The following is a 16,683-nucleotide window of genomic DNA, read 5'->3' on the forward strand; positions in this document are numbered from 1 at the left end:
AAGCAATATTCCTGTCTTCTTAATTTGAGATTTGATGTCCAGTAGTTCTTGTCACTGCTGCAGATGAAAAGGGGCCACATACTGAACCTGACAAGCTCAGGGTAGGCCTAGGTAGTTAGGCCTTGTTAACTCAGAGACCTAAAGTAACCACAAAGGATGATCTGAAATTAGAACTTTTTAACTAAAAGCAGTTTATGGCAGATAGTCATGTCCTAGTCTAGAATCTTCCCTAACAGAAGTCAATCTTTCTCTTAATTGAGCCTGTCTACTGTTTTTTTGTTTGTTTGTTTTGCATATACAATAACATACCTGTGGAATGTCAAATTTCCTTTTTTCAGAAACCTCAAAACACAGGCACTGCACCAGAAGGAGGCCACAAATCCCTTCAGGTTATTGTTATCATGTTAATTGTTGACTATTAACTATCCTCACCCCAGCTATGTAAAAGAAGTATATGTCCATCACTTTACTTTTGATCCAATCCCAGAAGTTTCCTGGTTAGCTTTCTCCCACTTCCCTAATCTATCACTAATGGATTTCATGTAATCCACTTACCTCTTCTCTTTTCATTGTAATGTATAAAATAAGGTGCAAACACCATTTTCTGGAGCATTTTATTAATCCTTTGAGATTTTGCTTCCCAACAATTGTCCTCAGTTTGACTCAAATAAAGTCATAAAAATTCTCACAGGTTTGAACGTTTCTTCCATTGGCACCCCTGATGCCACCCAGGTGTGCCTGTTGGCCTCTGGCCACGTATGCATATGGTGGGAATATATAAAGAACTTTTGCCTCAGAAGATAATGGATTGCCATTACTTTCTAAGCCTGTTGCTAGCACCTACTTTCTGTTTCCCCTTATACAAACAGACATGGCGATGGAACAAAGGTTAAAATATGATGACTCAAGCTATCAATGTACTAGGAGAAAACAGGAAGCAAATTATAATCTCAAAGTAGTAACAAAGGTCTTCTTATGTGTGACACAAAATCCTTAAGCTATAAAAGCAACATGCATAAAAAAAAAGTCCACATGGAGCAAAAAAAAAAAACACCAAAAAACAAACAAAAAAACAAATAAACCTCAAATGAAATCCAACAAACTGAGAGAAAGACTTTTGCAATGCATATTATACACAAAGGACTACTTTCTACATGTATAAAGAATTTCAGCCCTGGCTGGCATAGCTCAGTGGATTGAGCGCGGGCTGCAAACCAAAGTGCCACGGGTTCGATTCCCAGTCAGGCCACATACCTGGGTTGCAGGCCTTGACCCTCAGCAACTGCACATTGATCTCTCTCTCTCTCTCTTCCTCCCTTCCCTCTCTAAAAATAAATAAATAAAATCTTAAAAAAAGAATTTCTATGAATCTATAAGTAAAAAACTACACAATAGAAAAATGGGAAAAAGATATGAATAGAATTCACAAAAAAGGAAGTACAAATGGGTCTTTGTATTAACCATGCTTTAGCTTCTATGAAGTTGGTACTTTACCATCTGCCCTACATGTTTATGCTGGATACACCTTGTATTATCAGGACAACCTGATAATAGGCCTGAGTCACCTTGCCTTGGCTTCCTGCTTTCCTCATTGGTCTCCCAACCCCCTCCCCGCTCACTGAGTAGAGTCTTAAACCAGGGGCATGCTTTTCAAATACAAACCAACCAATCTAGAGTCGACACTCTTCAACCATCTCCTTCATAAGGTTCTCTCACTCAGGCTTGACCTAATCACCCCAGTGCCCAGGAAGACCAAATAATTAGGGATATCTTCTATGCCCCAGAGCCAGCTGAAATTTTTCGAACTAGCTAGTCCTAGGCCTGCTTACCCTGCTTCACTCATTCCTTCCCAAGGAAACCACAGTAAAGGCTCTTGCCCACAATTTCTCCCTCTCCCTCTGCCTCCCAACTGACCCAGTGCTTCCCCATGTTGACATGTGTTATGCATGCCCCTTTCTTGTAGAAACTGTGAGTAATAAACTATCATTTCAATGGTGATTGTCTCCTGATCTGTTGGTTTTCCTGTACCTCACATTGTCTATTAATACACCATATTTTAAACAGTCTTAAACATATAAAAAGAAGTTCTACTCTACTCATTTTAAGATAAATGTAAATAAAGACTCTGATGAGTGGAGTCTATAGGATTTTCCATGTACACTACCATATCATCCTCAAACAATGACAGTTTTGTTTCCTCGTTTCCGATTTGGATGCCTTTTATTTCCTTTTCTTGTCTGATTGCTGTGGCTAAAACTTCCAATACTATACTGAATAGAAGTGGTGAAAGTGGACAACCTTGTCTTGTTCTTGATCTTAGTGGAAAAAAGGATCCAGAGACACATGAAAAGATGTTCAGTATTGCTAGCTATCAGAGAAATGCAAATTAAAACCACAATGAGATACCACTTCACACCAGTCAGAATGACCATCATAAACAAAGCAACAAACAAGTCTTGGAGAGGTTGTGGAGAAAAAGGGACCCTAGTGCACTGTTGGTGGGATTGCAGACTGGTACAACCACTCTGGAAAACAGTATGGAATTTTCTAAGAAAGCTAAAAATGGTTCTGCCTTTTGATCCAGCAATTCTACTGGTAGGATTATATCCTAAGAACCCTGAAACACCAATCCAAAAGAACCTATGCATCCCAATGTTCATAGCAGCACAATTTATAATAGCCAAGTGCTAGAAGCAACCTAGGTGCCCATCAGTCAATAAATGGATCAAAAAACTATGATACATTTATATAATGGAATTCTATGCAGCAGAAAGAAAGAAGGAGCTCCTACCCTTTGCCACAGCATGGATGAACCTGGAAGCATTATGCTAAGTGAAATAAGGCAGGCGGTGAAAGACAAATACCATATGATCTCACCTTCAACAGGAACCTAAACAACAAAACAAAGAAACAAACAAAATATAATCAAAGACACTGAAACAGAGAACAGGCTGACAGTGACCAGAGGGAAGATGGAAGGGAATTTCAGGGGGAAAAAGGAAGGGTTTACAGGAGCAAGTATAAAGGACACATGGAGAAAAACTAGGGGGGAAATAGAAATGGGAGGGAGGAGGGGAGGGCTGGGGGGTGGGCTGGGATGGGAGTAAAAGACAGAAAACTGTACTTGAACAATTAAAATAAAAATTTTAAAAAATAATAAAAATAAATAAAATCTTTTAAAACAAGACTCTGATGAGATATATTTTCCCCCATCATAGTGACAAAGATCAAAATGTTAGCACAGTGTTAGTATATGAGTAAAGAGACATTCATTTATTGTTGATGAGAACATAAGTTATTATAACCTCTATGGAGAGCACCTTGGCAATAAAAACAAAATGTCAAAATGCATGAACTCATGCTACAATTGTTACAGAACACAACAAGGGGGGCCTGGGACAATATACTATTATTGAAAGAAGGCCCCAGGTCCGTTATGTCCGCCGCCCTAGGAAAGACATCTCTCAATGCCAGAGATTCGTGAAAAGGAAAGGAAATATTTATTTAATGCTGTACAGACTTCAAGTAGTGACCTAATGTCTTCATCAAAAATCCTAAAGTCCCTAAAAACACCCACAAACAGACACAGTCCTTCCTTCCTTCCCCCTTTGCCCAGTCCAGAGTACCATATCTCAGGAAAGGAAATAGAAGTTCATGGCTCAGGCAGTCCTCTGGTTCTTCCCAGTTTGTCCTCCATCTCGACTGAGAGAGCTCCCTGGGTTTCCGGCACCCTCAGCTGAGTCGCTGGGATCTCTGCTAAAACCAGGTGGTGGTTCCTCCTTCTAAAGCTGCAGGGAGGGGGGGTCCCCACTCTGGCATGGCCGCGTGGTTCTCCCTCTCAGGGATGCAGGAGTCTTCACTCTGCTAAAGCTGTGTGGCTCTCTCTCCAATGGCCGTGATCCTCTCTGCACCTCCACAGCCACATGGTTCTCTCCCTCTCAGGGCTGCGCATGGTTCACCTCCTCAGGGCTGCGCATGGCTCTCCTTCCTAAAGCAGCATGGTTCTCTCCCTCAATGGCTGAGGTCCTCCCCATTCTGCTAAAGCTGCATGGTTCTCTTTCCTAAAGCAGCATGGTTCTCCCTCCTAATGGCTGCCAAGTCTGGGTTTTAAATCCCCGCGGCCAATCTTCCTCTGCAGCTTCATTTCCAACTCCTCCCACACTCGGCTTCACATGCCAGAACTCGTATCCTTCCAGGTTTACTGGGCCGCCATCATGAGTCTGGGCAGGTGTGGCCCCATGTCCTGGAGCCAATCTTCTCCAAGCTCCCACGCAGGCGCTGTAGCTTGGGGGATCTGTCCCCAGTCACATCTTGGTGGGGAAGTTACTTCCATTCCCCTCGCTCAGGGTACAGCCACAGCTATTTAACATATCTAAGCGACCAGCCAAAGGCTATAGATATGTTAAATGACCACGCCAAAGGGTAGCTGTAAGGCTGTTGCTATGCAAAACAGCTCTCAATGGCCCTGCTCCATTTGTCCCTTCCCCCAACCCACACCCTGGGTGGGGGGTTGGAGACATCTTAAAATCTCCTGGACACCTTAAGTTCTGGACCCCATTTCAAATGCCTATTTGGGGTCCCCCCTCTTGGCTGCACCCTGTAACACAATGATTCCACTTCTGGGTATATATTCAAAATAATTGAAAGTAGGATCTCAAAGAGATATTTGTACACCATGTTCATAGCAGCATTATTTATAACAGCCAAGCATCCATTGACAAATGAATGGATAAGCAAAATGTGGTACATACATCTAAAGGAATATTATTCAGCCCTGAAAAGTAAGGAAATACTGTCACATGTTACAACATGTAGGGACCTTGAAGATGTTTTGCTAAGTAAAATAAACCAGTTACAACAAGAAAGATACTCTAATATTCCACTTATATGATGTATCTAGAGTAAATTCATAGAAACAGAGATCAGAATGGTGGTTGTCAGAGGCTGGGAGGAGGAGGGAAATGGGGAACAGAGATTCAGTTTTGCACCATGAGAGGTTCTGGGTATTGGTGCACAACAATGTAAATATACCTAATACCACTGAACTGTACACTTAAAAATAGTTAAGATGGTATATTTTAGAATATGTGTATTTTCCACAATTAAAGTGTTTTTTAAATGAGCACCCATTGATCACAATCCCACTATTAGGAATTTGTCCTTTCATTATGATTATTCCGGTGTGAGATGATGCCTGTATAAGGTTATTGATTCTCATTGTCAGAACAGCAGAAGATTGAAAGCAGAAAGATTGAATGTTTTATAGTAGAAAATTGATTAAAGTATGTTCCATTCATGCATTGCAATACTACATATGAGCATTAAAATATAAAAAAGTGTGAAAAAAAGCAAGTGTGTATATTAAAGTGTGTGTATATACCACTTGCACATTGTGCATTGGTTTCTCTAAGGCTACATAAGAGACTCAATGGTTGCCTCTGGGCAAGGGGACTGTGGATTTTGGTATGGGGTAGGAAGCTGACTTACTTTTTACACTGTACTCTTTTCAATTTTGAACTATGGCATATTTTATGTATTAAAAGTAGTTGAAAAAAAAACTAACCTTGTGGCTGAAAAAAACATTACCTGGCTCTCTAATACTGTTCGTTAACTTGCTAGCCATACCCCTGAGACCCTGATCTTGCTTGCCTATTGAAAACTATAATGATTGCCTTATTTTAGCTGAATTTGCTGTGTTCACTACTGCTGACTCATTTATTGACATTACCTGTAAATCCAGTTACCGGATAGCTAAATTCCCAATCCTACTTCCTTCTGCTTTATTCCCCAAAGAATCTACCCAATGGACAAGAGTACCCTCTTCCCATCCACCTAGGTATAATAAATTTTAATTGAAAAGGGCAGCATTTGTTTTAATCCTTAAGCTTCCATCTTTAATAACTGATATATTCCACACAAGGATGTTTTGGTCAGCAAGGAACTGTGAATTCCTATCACTCAGTGACTTTGTAACTGTTGTAATATAGAACAGCACATTACTGTCTGTGTGGGTCTCAGTATATTGATAGTAATGCTGTGGGCTAGAAATGCCTGGGGGCATTTACCAGGGACTTGCTAAACATCCTGCAGATATCTCCCCTTTATAAACCAGTGTTACAACTGACTCTTGTGGTTCTCATTATGATACAAGATGCCCTTCAGCATTAACCATTAGGAAACTGTAAAAAAAAGTATATTACTTTCAAGGCATGCCAGGGAGCACAGAGTGAGGTCATGGAGTGGAGGGGCAGAGAGGGAGATGAAGAGGGAGGGAGGGGGACAGAAGGGGAGAGAGAAACATACAGGCAACCATCAATTCTTCTCTGTCCCTGATTTTCAACACTCTTCTGACTCCCACTTGCTACTAACTATAGCCTGTTCAGATAGCAAAGTCTTTCTGACAATACTGCAGATTACCAGCCAAACTCAATCTTGATGTTTTTTCTTTCTTTTTTTAAATTTTGAATGTGCCAAGTGTAAAGATAACCTGGGTCCTTCTTTTGTCTTACCCTGAACTCTTTTGCAGCGTACAAAAGAGTTTGGACTAGATTTTACTGATTGGATTTAGGGGTATTAATCTACTTTGCAAAAGGAATATGGCTGTATTCTTGTAATTCTAATATAAATCTTTAATCTTTGCAAATAGATATGAAGCATGCCAATACTACAAACATTTAAGTGCATTCCTGGCATGTCACATAGGTTTCTTCCATACTGGAAAAATTTTTATATTTCCACCTAACCATCAGAGTTAAAAACTAAAACAAAACAAAAATCTTTATGAGAAAATGAAACTTACCTGTATGTTAATAAATTATCTGCCTGTTTAAAGTTTCTTGATAGTCAAACAAAATTCTTACAAGGCTATCTGGACAGACGTGTGAAGGAAAAGTAAAAACATGCCAACAACAGCAAGACTTGTAGAAAGATTTTAAAAAGAAATTTAGTCCTTTTTAATGCATATCCTCTAAGTGCAGGATGTGAGCAAGGTGTGAAAACTAAGAGAAGAATTGGGAGCCTCAGGAGAAATATTTAAATAGAGCATTACATTGTTATCATTATTTTTCTTTTAATATACAATTTACTTAAAAATATAAATTTGTAAAATCCCAAAATAGCAGTGTTTAGATGTGTGCATGTCAAGTGAATAACATCAGGTGAAATGTGTGCTGAGATAAAAACAGAAGCCTGAGTTCCAAGCCTGTCTCTGCAAGTGTCCCACTGGATGGCCTAGAGGAAGTCTCAGTCTTTTAGAACCTTTAAGATGAAAATAATGACATCTTAAATCTCCCTTTCTCATGGCAGCAATTTTCAACTTTTTTTCATCTCATGGCACACATAAACTAATTACTAAAATTCTGCAGCATACCAAAAAATGTATTTTTTGCCAATAGGTATAATTTTTATTCATGTACATCAGATGGCTATTGTGGTGTTGGCTGTTGTCATTTTTTTATTTGACAACCTAAGGGGAAAAGAGGTCAGTGCCCCTGACTAAATAGTCAGGTATGGCATGTCTTGAAAATTCTTGTAGCACACCGTGCCTGCTGTGGCACACCAGTTGAAACTCCCTGCCTCACAGAATAATTGTAAAAATTAAATTACATACTGGAAACTGCATTGACTGTATGCTCATTAAGGATGGGGATTTTATATTTTCATCTTTGTTATCAGTTACTTGATTAACTCATGTATGAAAGAAATAGAGAACTTTTTAATTATTGAAAAAGCACTTTAAATTTCATTGTGAATTATCTCAAGAAACTCATTAGTAACTCTATAGAAGATCCAACTGAGAAAATACAGAAAGCCCTAATAGCATCAGAAAATCAATCTTTTCAGTAGTTAATCTAAAATTTTTATTAAAAATTATCCAAGTGTATTTAATCTGTTGTTAGCCTTAAAAGAACAAAATGTATTTAAAAAGTATATTTTGAACATGTGAACATCCTAGCAAACAAGATAATTTTAAAAGTAGGGAAGTAGTAAAGGATGGCAACACCTTTTTAATAAATACACAGTGGTAGACTGTGCTTTTAAGTATACATAAGAAACTATAGGGAACCTATCTGTGTGGGATGGTGAATGTAGCACAGTCCCTAAATCAGAAAAACCAGTGGGGAGTGAGTCAGCACACAGGACCCGAACCTACAGATCGGTTTTCCTGTGGGGAATCAGGCCTGCATTGTACCTAGGCTGTTTTGAGGCTTGCTTTTGCTAAAACTCTCACCCTGAATTGAGACAGCAAATGTTTACTGTGTATCTTTAAATCCTAAAATCTGTGCTAAACTTCCCAAGTATGGAATGTAACCAGTTCAACACTTTTCCTCTTGCATTTGCAAATATCCTTTCTCTTTGAAGTAATTAGCAACATTCTTTCCTTTTTTATCTGTAAAACTAATCACCTAAGTGAACCTGTGCATTGTAAATGAGGAACATCCTCCATGTAATGTACCCAGAGAAGCAATAAAAAGCTTGCAGGCAGGGGTTGAGGCCCTCTCTTTCACTTAGAGAGCAACCATGCCATCCCTTTTTCTCCACGGGACTTTCATAGTCCAAGTGAATTTGTTCATCATAGCCACAACACATGGACCCCACCAGCCTGAGTCCGCTTCAAGAAACAATATGCAATCTTTTCAGAACCCAATTTGGATACTGTCAAGAACCTGTTATGACTGTATCTTCAGGCCAGGGACTTCTATGGTAAAGGTGAGATCCACATAATAAACATTTTCCTCAGACCTTTTGCTTCTGAATTCTCTGTCACTTACAGTACCATGATCCAGCCACTTCATAAAGTTAGAAATCCAAGCACCAATTTAGACTCTTTCGTCTACCTCACTGCCACCCCCTCCATTAATTCAGATACTAAGTTCAACATTTTATACTTCCACAATAACTCTCTGGTGTGTATTTTATACTTCCACAATAACTTTCTGATGTGTATTTTATACTTTTTTCCATTGCCAACCCTTGGTTCAATCTCTCTTCATATCTTAACACAATCACTGAAATACCATTCTGATTGGTGATATGGTGGGAATGGAAAGGAGACAAATTTAATAGATATCTAAGAGAGAGCCAACTGACAATGCCTGAGGAGAACTTGGCTTCCGAGGAGAACAATGAGTTTAGTTTTGAGCATGGTTAGTAACTTGGCGGTCACCCAGGTGAAGCTATCCCAAGTATGTACATGCTTGGGTGTGGGCAAAGCTTAAGGATAAAAAGTAGGTTCACAGGGGACTCCATGGATATGGATGAACTATCCCCTCTCATGTCTTACTGCCTCCAAAAGGCTTTTTCCAGATTATCTCTTCCCACAGTGAACAGATAAATTCAAGATGTATTTAAAAGAGATATTTAACTCTCAAACTGACAAAGACGACACAGGAGGAGACTTAGGATTGAGAAAAAATGATGAATTCAGTTCTGAACATGTTGGTTACAGCTGTATGTAAAAATCCACCAAGCTGTACACTGGATATTTGTGAATTTTACTGTATATACAATGTCATAAAATTTTTAAATGAAAATAAAATAGAACAGGATCAAATTTCCAATGGCATAAGAAAAGTCTGTGGCATATCAGGCAGCAATGGCAGAGTTGGGAACCAGGTGTCCAGCATTAACTCACAGTCCATTGATGGAAATTACGTGGCTTAGTTCTGAAGCATTACCTTGAATATGTATCCCAAAGCATTAATTAACACAGTGTAGTTCTTCCCTGTTAGGTCTTGCTGTTTAATGTGATCATAATGTTAGTGGAGAATCCTAAATTCTACAGGAAATATTTTGTGATGAGATGATATTCAAAAAATATTTGTTAATGACCCTAGTACCAAATGACAGGTATAGTCTACAAATGCTGTAACAGTTGAGAGGTCAGACAAACCACTGTGAGCTAAATGCTCAGGCAAAATTTCTCAGAGGACCTGGAAATTGAGCCAGACTCTAAAAGGTTAGGAACTGATGCAGGGTTTGCAAAGTGTGGTCTATACAAGTACTCTATCTGATTTTTTTAGTCTGAATGGCACAGTCTTTCAAGAAGCAGTGAAATTAGGAGGATTTGTGTATATTCATGACCTTGCATTATGCTTTGCAAATATGTGCCAGTTTCCTAGACATCTGAATATGAGAGAATTGCTAAGGGAGCAACACAGACAGAAGATCATGAGGATCTAAGTGAATTATTAGATTGCAAAAATTGGTTGGGCACAAATTGCAAAGTGCAATGAATGCCATACCAAACACATCCTGTAGGTAATATTAGATGAGAGTGTGACATCCATGTTTTTGCAATTCAGTAGTGCTGGGACAATTGTGCGACTAACATTAACAACAATCACTGCCATAAGCAGCTTCTGGTTCTTTCAATGTGATGCTAAGCATCTGGACCCTTGGAAATAGATTCTGACTGTTTTCTTTCAGTTACTATTTAAATCCTTGCTATTAGGCAGACACCGCTTCTGTTTATAAAACTGAAGGGGGAGAGCTTTTACAAAATTTTTGTACAAAGCTAAAATTTTTTGTAAGACTTAAAAATCTTACAAGAATGTTAAAAGAATTAGAAAATAAATTTATAGGTGCCAATAGGAACAGTTTCACTGCTATGTACTATGAAACTAAAGTTGTTTGAAACCAATAATTCATTCTTTAAGATTTTGCTGGCTTCAGGAACAGTTCACATGCAGTAAAATTACTGATTGTAATTATCAATATAATCTTACACAGTAATTTTACACTAATCAAAAGGGTAGGTAAGATAGTCCTTTGATGCTATAACCTAAGGTATCCACTCCATCAGGGGCTGGTCATGCCTAAGAATTAATAACTCTGATTCGTGCATACATGTGTATTGAGAGAATCTTGAAATATTTAATAAATTGTTACATGGTAGATCAATATGCAGGGGATGTCCTAAGTTATCCTTTGACTTTACAATGCAAACTTTTCATGCTTCTTAATCTGTGAAAAAATTGGACTCCATTCTTTATTGTTAGTATAATCTTTGGTAGAAATAAACTCTACTTTAGCTTTATTTTATTTTATTTTTTTAAAATATTTTATTTATTTACTTTTTAGAGAGGGAAGGGAGGGAGATAGAGAGAGAGAGAAACATCAGTGTGCGGTTGCTGGGGGTTATGGCCTGCAACCCAGACATGTACCCTGGCTGGGAATTGACCCTGGGACACTTTGATTCCCAGCCTGCACTCAATCCACTGAGCTACACCAGCCAGGGATATTTTTTTATTTAATAGAATTAAGGATAGTGGTGTAAAAGTAGAAATGCTACTACAAAGTTGAGCATGTGATGAATTTTAGCAGAAATAGAGAACCCTGCTCACTTAAAAAGTATTAAGACTAGAGATATGAACTTGAGGTTTTAAAGATATAAAGTTTGATATAGAAATAGATATAAATTGGTATGAATAAATATAATCATGCTGCTCTGTATGGTGAGAGTACTTAGAAGCAATGACTAACTAGTGGTAATGAATATAACCATTGAATAGGGTTCAATGAATAGGGTTCAAATATCATTCTATACTGAAAGGAATGAGAGATCCTTTGACAAATGGCTGATTCCAGGGTTGGAGAAAAGAAAATATAAGATGAGCCTGGATCATATTCTCATGACAAAAAGTAAAGAAGTGCAAACTGGGATAATTGAAGTATCAAAATGAGTAACGATAGTGATAGATTGTAACCCACTATACAGAGTAAGAACTCATAGTCCACAAAGACAGATTAAATAAATAAATGGATAGACAGACAGCCAGACAGCCAGATAAAAGAAAGTACTTCCTTGCAATAGGAAGCCAACTAATAAATGTAGAAGCAATGATGAATTTAGAAAATCACCATTTGGTCACCATAAAAACAATAATTGATTTGGGCAAGAATCATCCAGATATATAAAACTAATAGGTAAAAACTTTAGGAGTAATAGAATACATGAATAGTCTCAGAGTATCTCCCCATAGGTGCTTACTAATTTTAAACAGAAAATAACTTTACCAGGTAGGACAATAGAAGTCATCACCTTAACCAAGTGATCTAAGTTAACAACACATCGACATCATGTGCTCCTGATATTATATATATGTGTATATATAAAAATTACATACATTATATGTATTATATATTACATATATATCATATATAAAATAGAATATTGACTAGAGATAGAAACTCATGATTTTAAATATATAAAGATTGATAATATACATGAGAAGAGGGGCCCAAAACATCCCAGAATTATCTTCTGGAGGGAAGGATTATTGTAGTTCAGGCTTCCCCTATTAGGTGAGTGGTCTAGGAACCCATCTGCATCAATGTACCCGCTGGCGTTGTTGTGAGGGGCTGCTTCACCTTCAGTGAGCTTTTCTGAAGACTCTTTCAACAACACCCATTTCATGATGGGAGACTCAAAATTGCATCTGCCACTCTGTGCTGATTGCTCCGCAGTTTTTGACCAAAAATTGGCATGACCTCCATGCCCCACCCTCTCTATTCACCTGATCTCACTCCAAGCAACTCCACCCCCCATGAAAAAACTCCTCAAAGGGAAATGTTTTGCCTATGTGGAAGAAGTGAAACAAAAAATGGCAGAGGCACTAAAAGACATCAAAACAGATGAGTTCAAAACTGTTTTTTTGAGCCGTGGAAAAAACGTCTCCATAGGTGCATTGCATCAAATGGAGAGTACTCTAAAGGTGGCTGAAGTTTAAACATGTAGGAATAAATATACAATTTTTTATAAATAAATTCTGTTTTTTTGTGTGTATCCCCCCTTTGGTGTGCATGTGTATGCTCAACAGTTGTTATGGTAATTGTTTAAAGTATTTACACAAACAAAATATTTGGATGGCACATTTAATTTTGCTTCTTGGTTTTGAATATACTCTATTTTTGCTTTATGACTCTTTCAGCTTATTTTTATTATAACTATTTATTAAATTTTTAGATGTTTTATTCAGTTATATTCATATACAGTTAGTAGTCCATAATGCAAATGTCCTCTAAACCATACCCTAAATTACAGCTTTCAAACACAACACAGCAACAGTTTCATATATGCTCAGTTAATACCTTTGAAAAAATCCTCCTATATGAGTATTTCCTAAATGTTCATCCCTTTTAAAAAAAATCAGGCAATGAGAATACATATATCATATTCCTCTTTTTGTTTCTCCGCTGAAGGAACCAGCAGGTTTCAATGTTCTGTTACAGTAACTACATTTAGTTAGGTAAACATGTATTCTTTTTAGCATTATAAGTCAAGGTCTTTTATCTTCATTTTAAGGAAGTAAATGTAGTATATTCAATAACAAAGTAAATCTCTTTTATTTCACTTACCAACCCATGGAGTGTACTTAACTGACTGCATATATGCAAATATTTATTATGCTATAAAAGTATCAGAACCTATACTGCTGCATTGGTACAGGATTACACGATAAAGCCTTAGAAGAGAAGGTAGAAACTTTTATTTTAAAGTGCTTCAAACTGTATGTATTGCCTATAGGTTATATGTAATATATTATTTTTATAATGATATTAGCTTCATCTGAATTTTTAGGTAGATGATTTAAGTCTTACTATAGTAATAGATAAAGAGAAATAAATATACCTCATTCAGACAAATGAATGCTGGAGTTGTAGATAAATCAACAAACCGCTCATCTTGGATGTTAATTGTGGGCACTGTGGCATAAATGGGATCTTCTTGATCCTTTTCATCCTTCTCTTCCTCTTCTTGTTCTGTGTCTGTACTGCTGTCTTCCATTTTTCACAACTCTAAAATAAAATCATTCCATTTAGGCTATTTGGGTTTATCTTTACTTATAAAGTAAAATTAATGGAAAATAATAAAAGCAAGCAAAACTCAACTGGTTTACACTGTTCTCCAGTGGAACTATAAGTCAGGAAAGTTAGCTATAATCATGTTATTAAAAATCTTGCTTTGATATAAAGGTACTCTCTATTGCTATACTGAAATCAGTAATTCTAATTTTAAAAAGTAGATATTGTTGCATTAATTGGAAAAAATACATAGAACTAGAATGTAAGTTCCACGAGGGCAAAAATCTAATTTTATTTACTAAGCATTGTAGTAAGCACTCAAATATTATTTATTGATTGAATAAATAAATAAATCTTCATCCTTAAAATACAACACAATGCTAATTCAAATTTTTTTTGGAAAATAAAACCAACACCCTGGGTGCCTCATACTGCCTGAGACATATACCTGCACGGGAGGCCACCAGGCTAGTTGCTCAACACCCACACTGCCTGCTGTAGCCACAGCTCAGGCCTACATTTGTGTGCACTGCCACTTGGCCTCTCTCTGCTGCTCATGTCTATGTTCAGTGGCCCTACCAGACTTCACTTACAAAGCATAAGTCCAAAAATAAAATTATTAAAAATATCATGGTGGAGACACCACAGCATTAAACTAAGTGCAAGATTGTTCTGAGAGCAGGTTCATATGGGACTGCACAGGTCACGTATCTATGAAGCCAGCCCTGTTTAATGGCCATTGATTTGAATGCATGCAAGTGGACCCAGAGGGCCCCTGTCTGGGCATGCGAGGTCTCTATTGGCTTAATTCAGTGGCACTGGGATGGCTGCCTTTCCAAAAGAGGGCCGGTAAGAGCCTCCATTGCACAAGAGAATGTCAATTTAATCATCTGCTCTTTTCATCTCTGAAATATATGAATCCACATGCAACAGAACAGCATACCTGCACTCTTCTTTTGCCAAAGAAGATAACTCCAACTGTCATAACTTTTTGTTATTCTTTACAAATTAAATTTGTTGGGCTGATATTGGTTAATAACATTATGTAAGTTTCAAGAGTACAATACCATAACACATCATTTGTATATTGCATTGAGTGCTCACCATCCAAAGTCTAAGCATTGTAGTAAGCACTCAATTATCATTTATTGACTGAATAAATAAATCTTCATCCTTAAATTACAACACAATGGTCATCATGTATTTGACCAACTGTCATAATTACAAGGTCTGGATTTTCTGTTGAACATATATCATGTCTCATGTCTATCTTATCAGATTAGCTGCTCCTTGATCATAGGTATCCTTGTTCTTTTAATATGGAAAGCATATTCTATAATATGAATCCAGAAGACCTGACAGGCTCTGATTTCTGTATTTATTATTCAAGCACAGGCACAGGCACAGGCATGTCATTTATTAAGTCTCTTTCTTCCCCCTAAAATGGGGGTAACGATACTAATTTTTCTGCCTCATAAAGAATATATGCCAGAGATTTTCAACCTTTTTCATCTCATGGCACACATAAACTGATTATGAAAATTCTGTGGCACACCAAAAAATATATTATATATTTTGCTGATTTAATAACAAAAAGAATAGGCATAATTTTGATTTATTCATACTGGACAGCTATTGTTATGTTGGCTATCACCATTCTAAGGGAAAAGAGGTCATTGCCCCAGCCTAAATAGTCAGGTATTGCAGGCTTTGAAAATTCTTGTGGCACAATGGTTGAAAATTGCTGATATGCAGATTAAATGTGATACTATCTCTGGACTACTAGCTTCCAATCTCTATCTCTAATTTCTTCCACAGCTATAAATTACACATGTACTTGCTTCCCTCCTCCCACTACAAAAGTAAATCATAGGTGGTAGCATGTACTTCTATCAGGAGGCACTAAATGTCAGTTTGTCTTAATACAATATTAATAGACATTGATATCATTGGGACTTTCCCTCCCTTAACACACATTTTTTTCAATGCCATAAAGCAGATTTTTTTAAAAAAGAAACTATTATTATTAAGGTATCACAATACTTTACATTTGGTAAGTGATCACAATTTATTGTTTAAATCTCCAGGGAGAGGAAAATGTTGGGTTATATATCTAGATTTTTTTTGTGTCGAATATACTAAAATTTGTATGTTCAACCATTTCATGGAGGTCAAATACTAATGACTACTGCAGAAAAATATTTCCTTCAGAATGTTAGACTATACCTGTTATTTTTAGCTTTTACTTTAAGAAATATTTAAAATATAAACAAAAGCTGCAGAATAGTATAATAAATCCTTAAGTACACACCAACCAACTTCAGAAAATATCAATTCATAAGCAATTTTGTTTTATCTAAACCTCTCTACTCCTATCCACTTTCATTATTTTTTTTGAAGCAAAACTTAGGTACAGAGACATATAACACGTGTCCCAAAGAAGTCCATAATAATATACAGAGATAGTTTTCATTCTTTTTCATAACTGCATAGCACTCCTTTGCACAGATGCACCACAATCATTCAAACAACCCCCAATTTATAGATATATGAAATGTTTCCAGTTTTCTCCTATTTCAGTTTTGCAAAGTATAGTATATCTATTTATTTAAAAATATTTTTAAAAGGCCTATGAAATCTTTATGATCAACTTTGAAACTTAAAGTAACCCTCTTAAAGCACTGCACCTTTAAATATGACGCAACTTACCTAGGCCACAAAAGAGAGGCATTATGTTGAATTTGTAAAATCCTCATTCTGCTAAAGTTTTCATTTTCTATTGTCTTGAAAACATTCTAAATATTTTAAGATACACAACACTTTTATTTTACATAGGGAAGAAATTAAAAGACACTATGACAGAGTTCTGATAGACAT

At 36.9% G+C, this 16,683-nt stretch overlaps 1 protein-coding gene across 1 annotated transcript in view; it reads right to left on the reverse strand.

Annotated features, from left to right (window-relative positions):
- The window catches only part of CCDC146 (coiled-coil domain containing 146), a 117,977-nt gene extending 104,188 nt beyond the window's left edge, over nt 1-13,789 (reverse strand). Inside the window, exon 1 of the mRNA XM_045828309.1 lies at nt 13,634-13,789. Coding sequence (XP_045684265.1) covers nt 13,634-13,789 — 156 coding nt within the window. The remainder of the gene's footprint in view (nt 1-13,633) is intronic.
- Nucleotides 13,790-16,683: the final 2,894 nt, after the last annotated feature.

The sequence above is a fragment of the Phyllostomus hastatus genome, unplaced genomic scaffold (assembly GCF_019186645.2).
Source record: "Phyllostomus hastatus isolate PE091 unplaced genomic scaffold, TTU_PhHast_1.1 phas_scaffold_78, whole genome shotgun sequence".
Taxonomy (NCBI): Eukaryota; Metazoa; Chordata; class Mammalia; order Chiroptera; family Phyllostomidae; genus Phyllostomus; species Phyllostomus hastatus.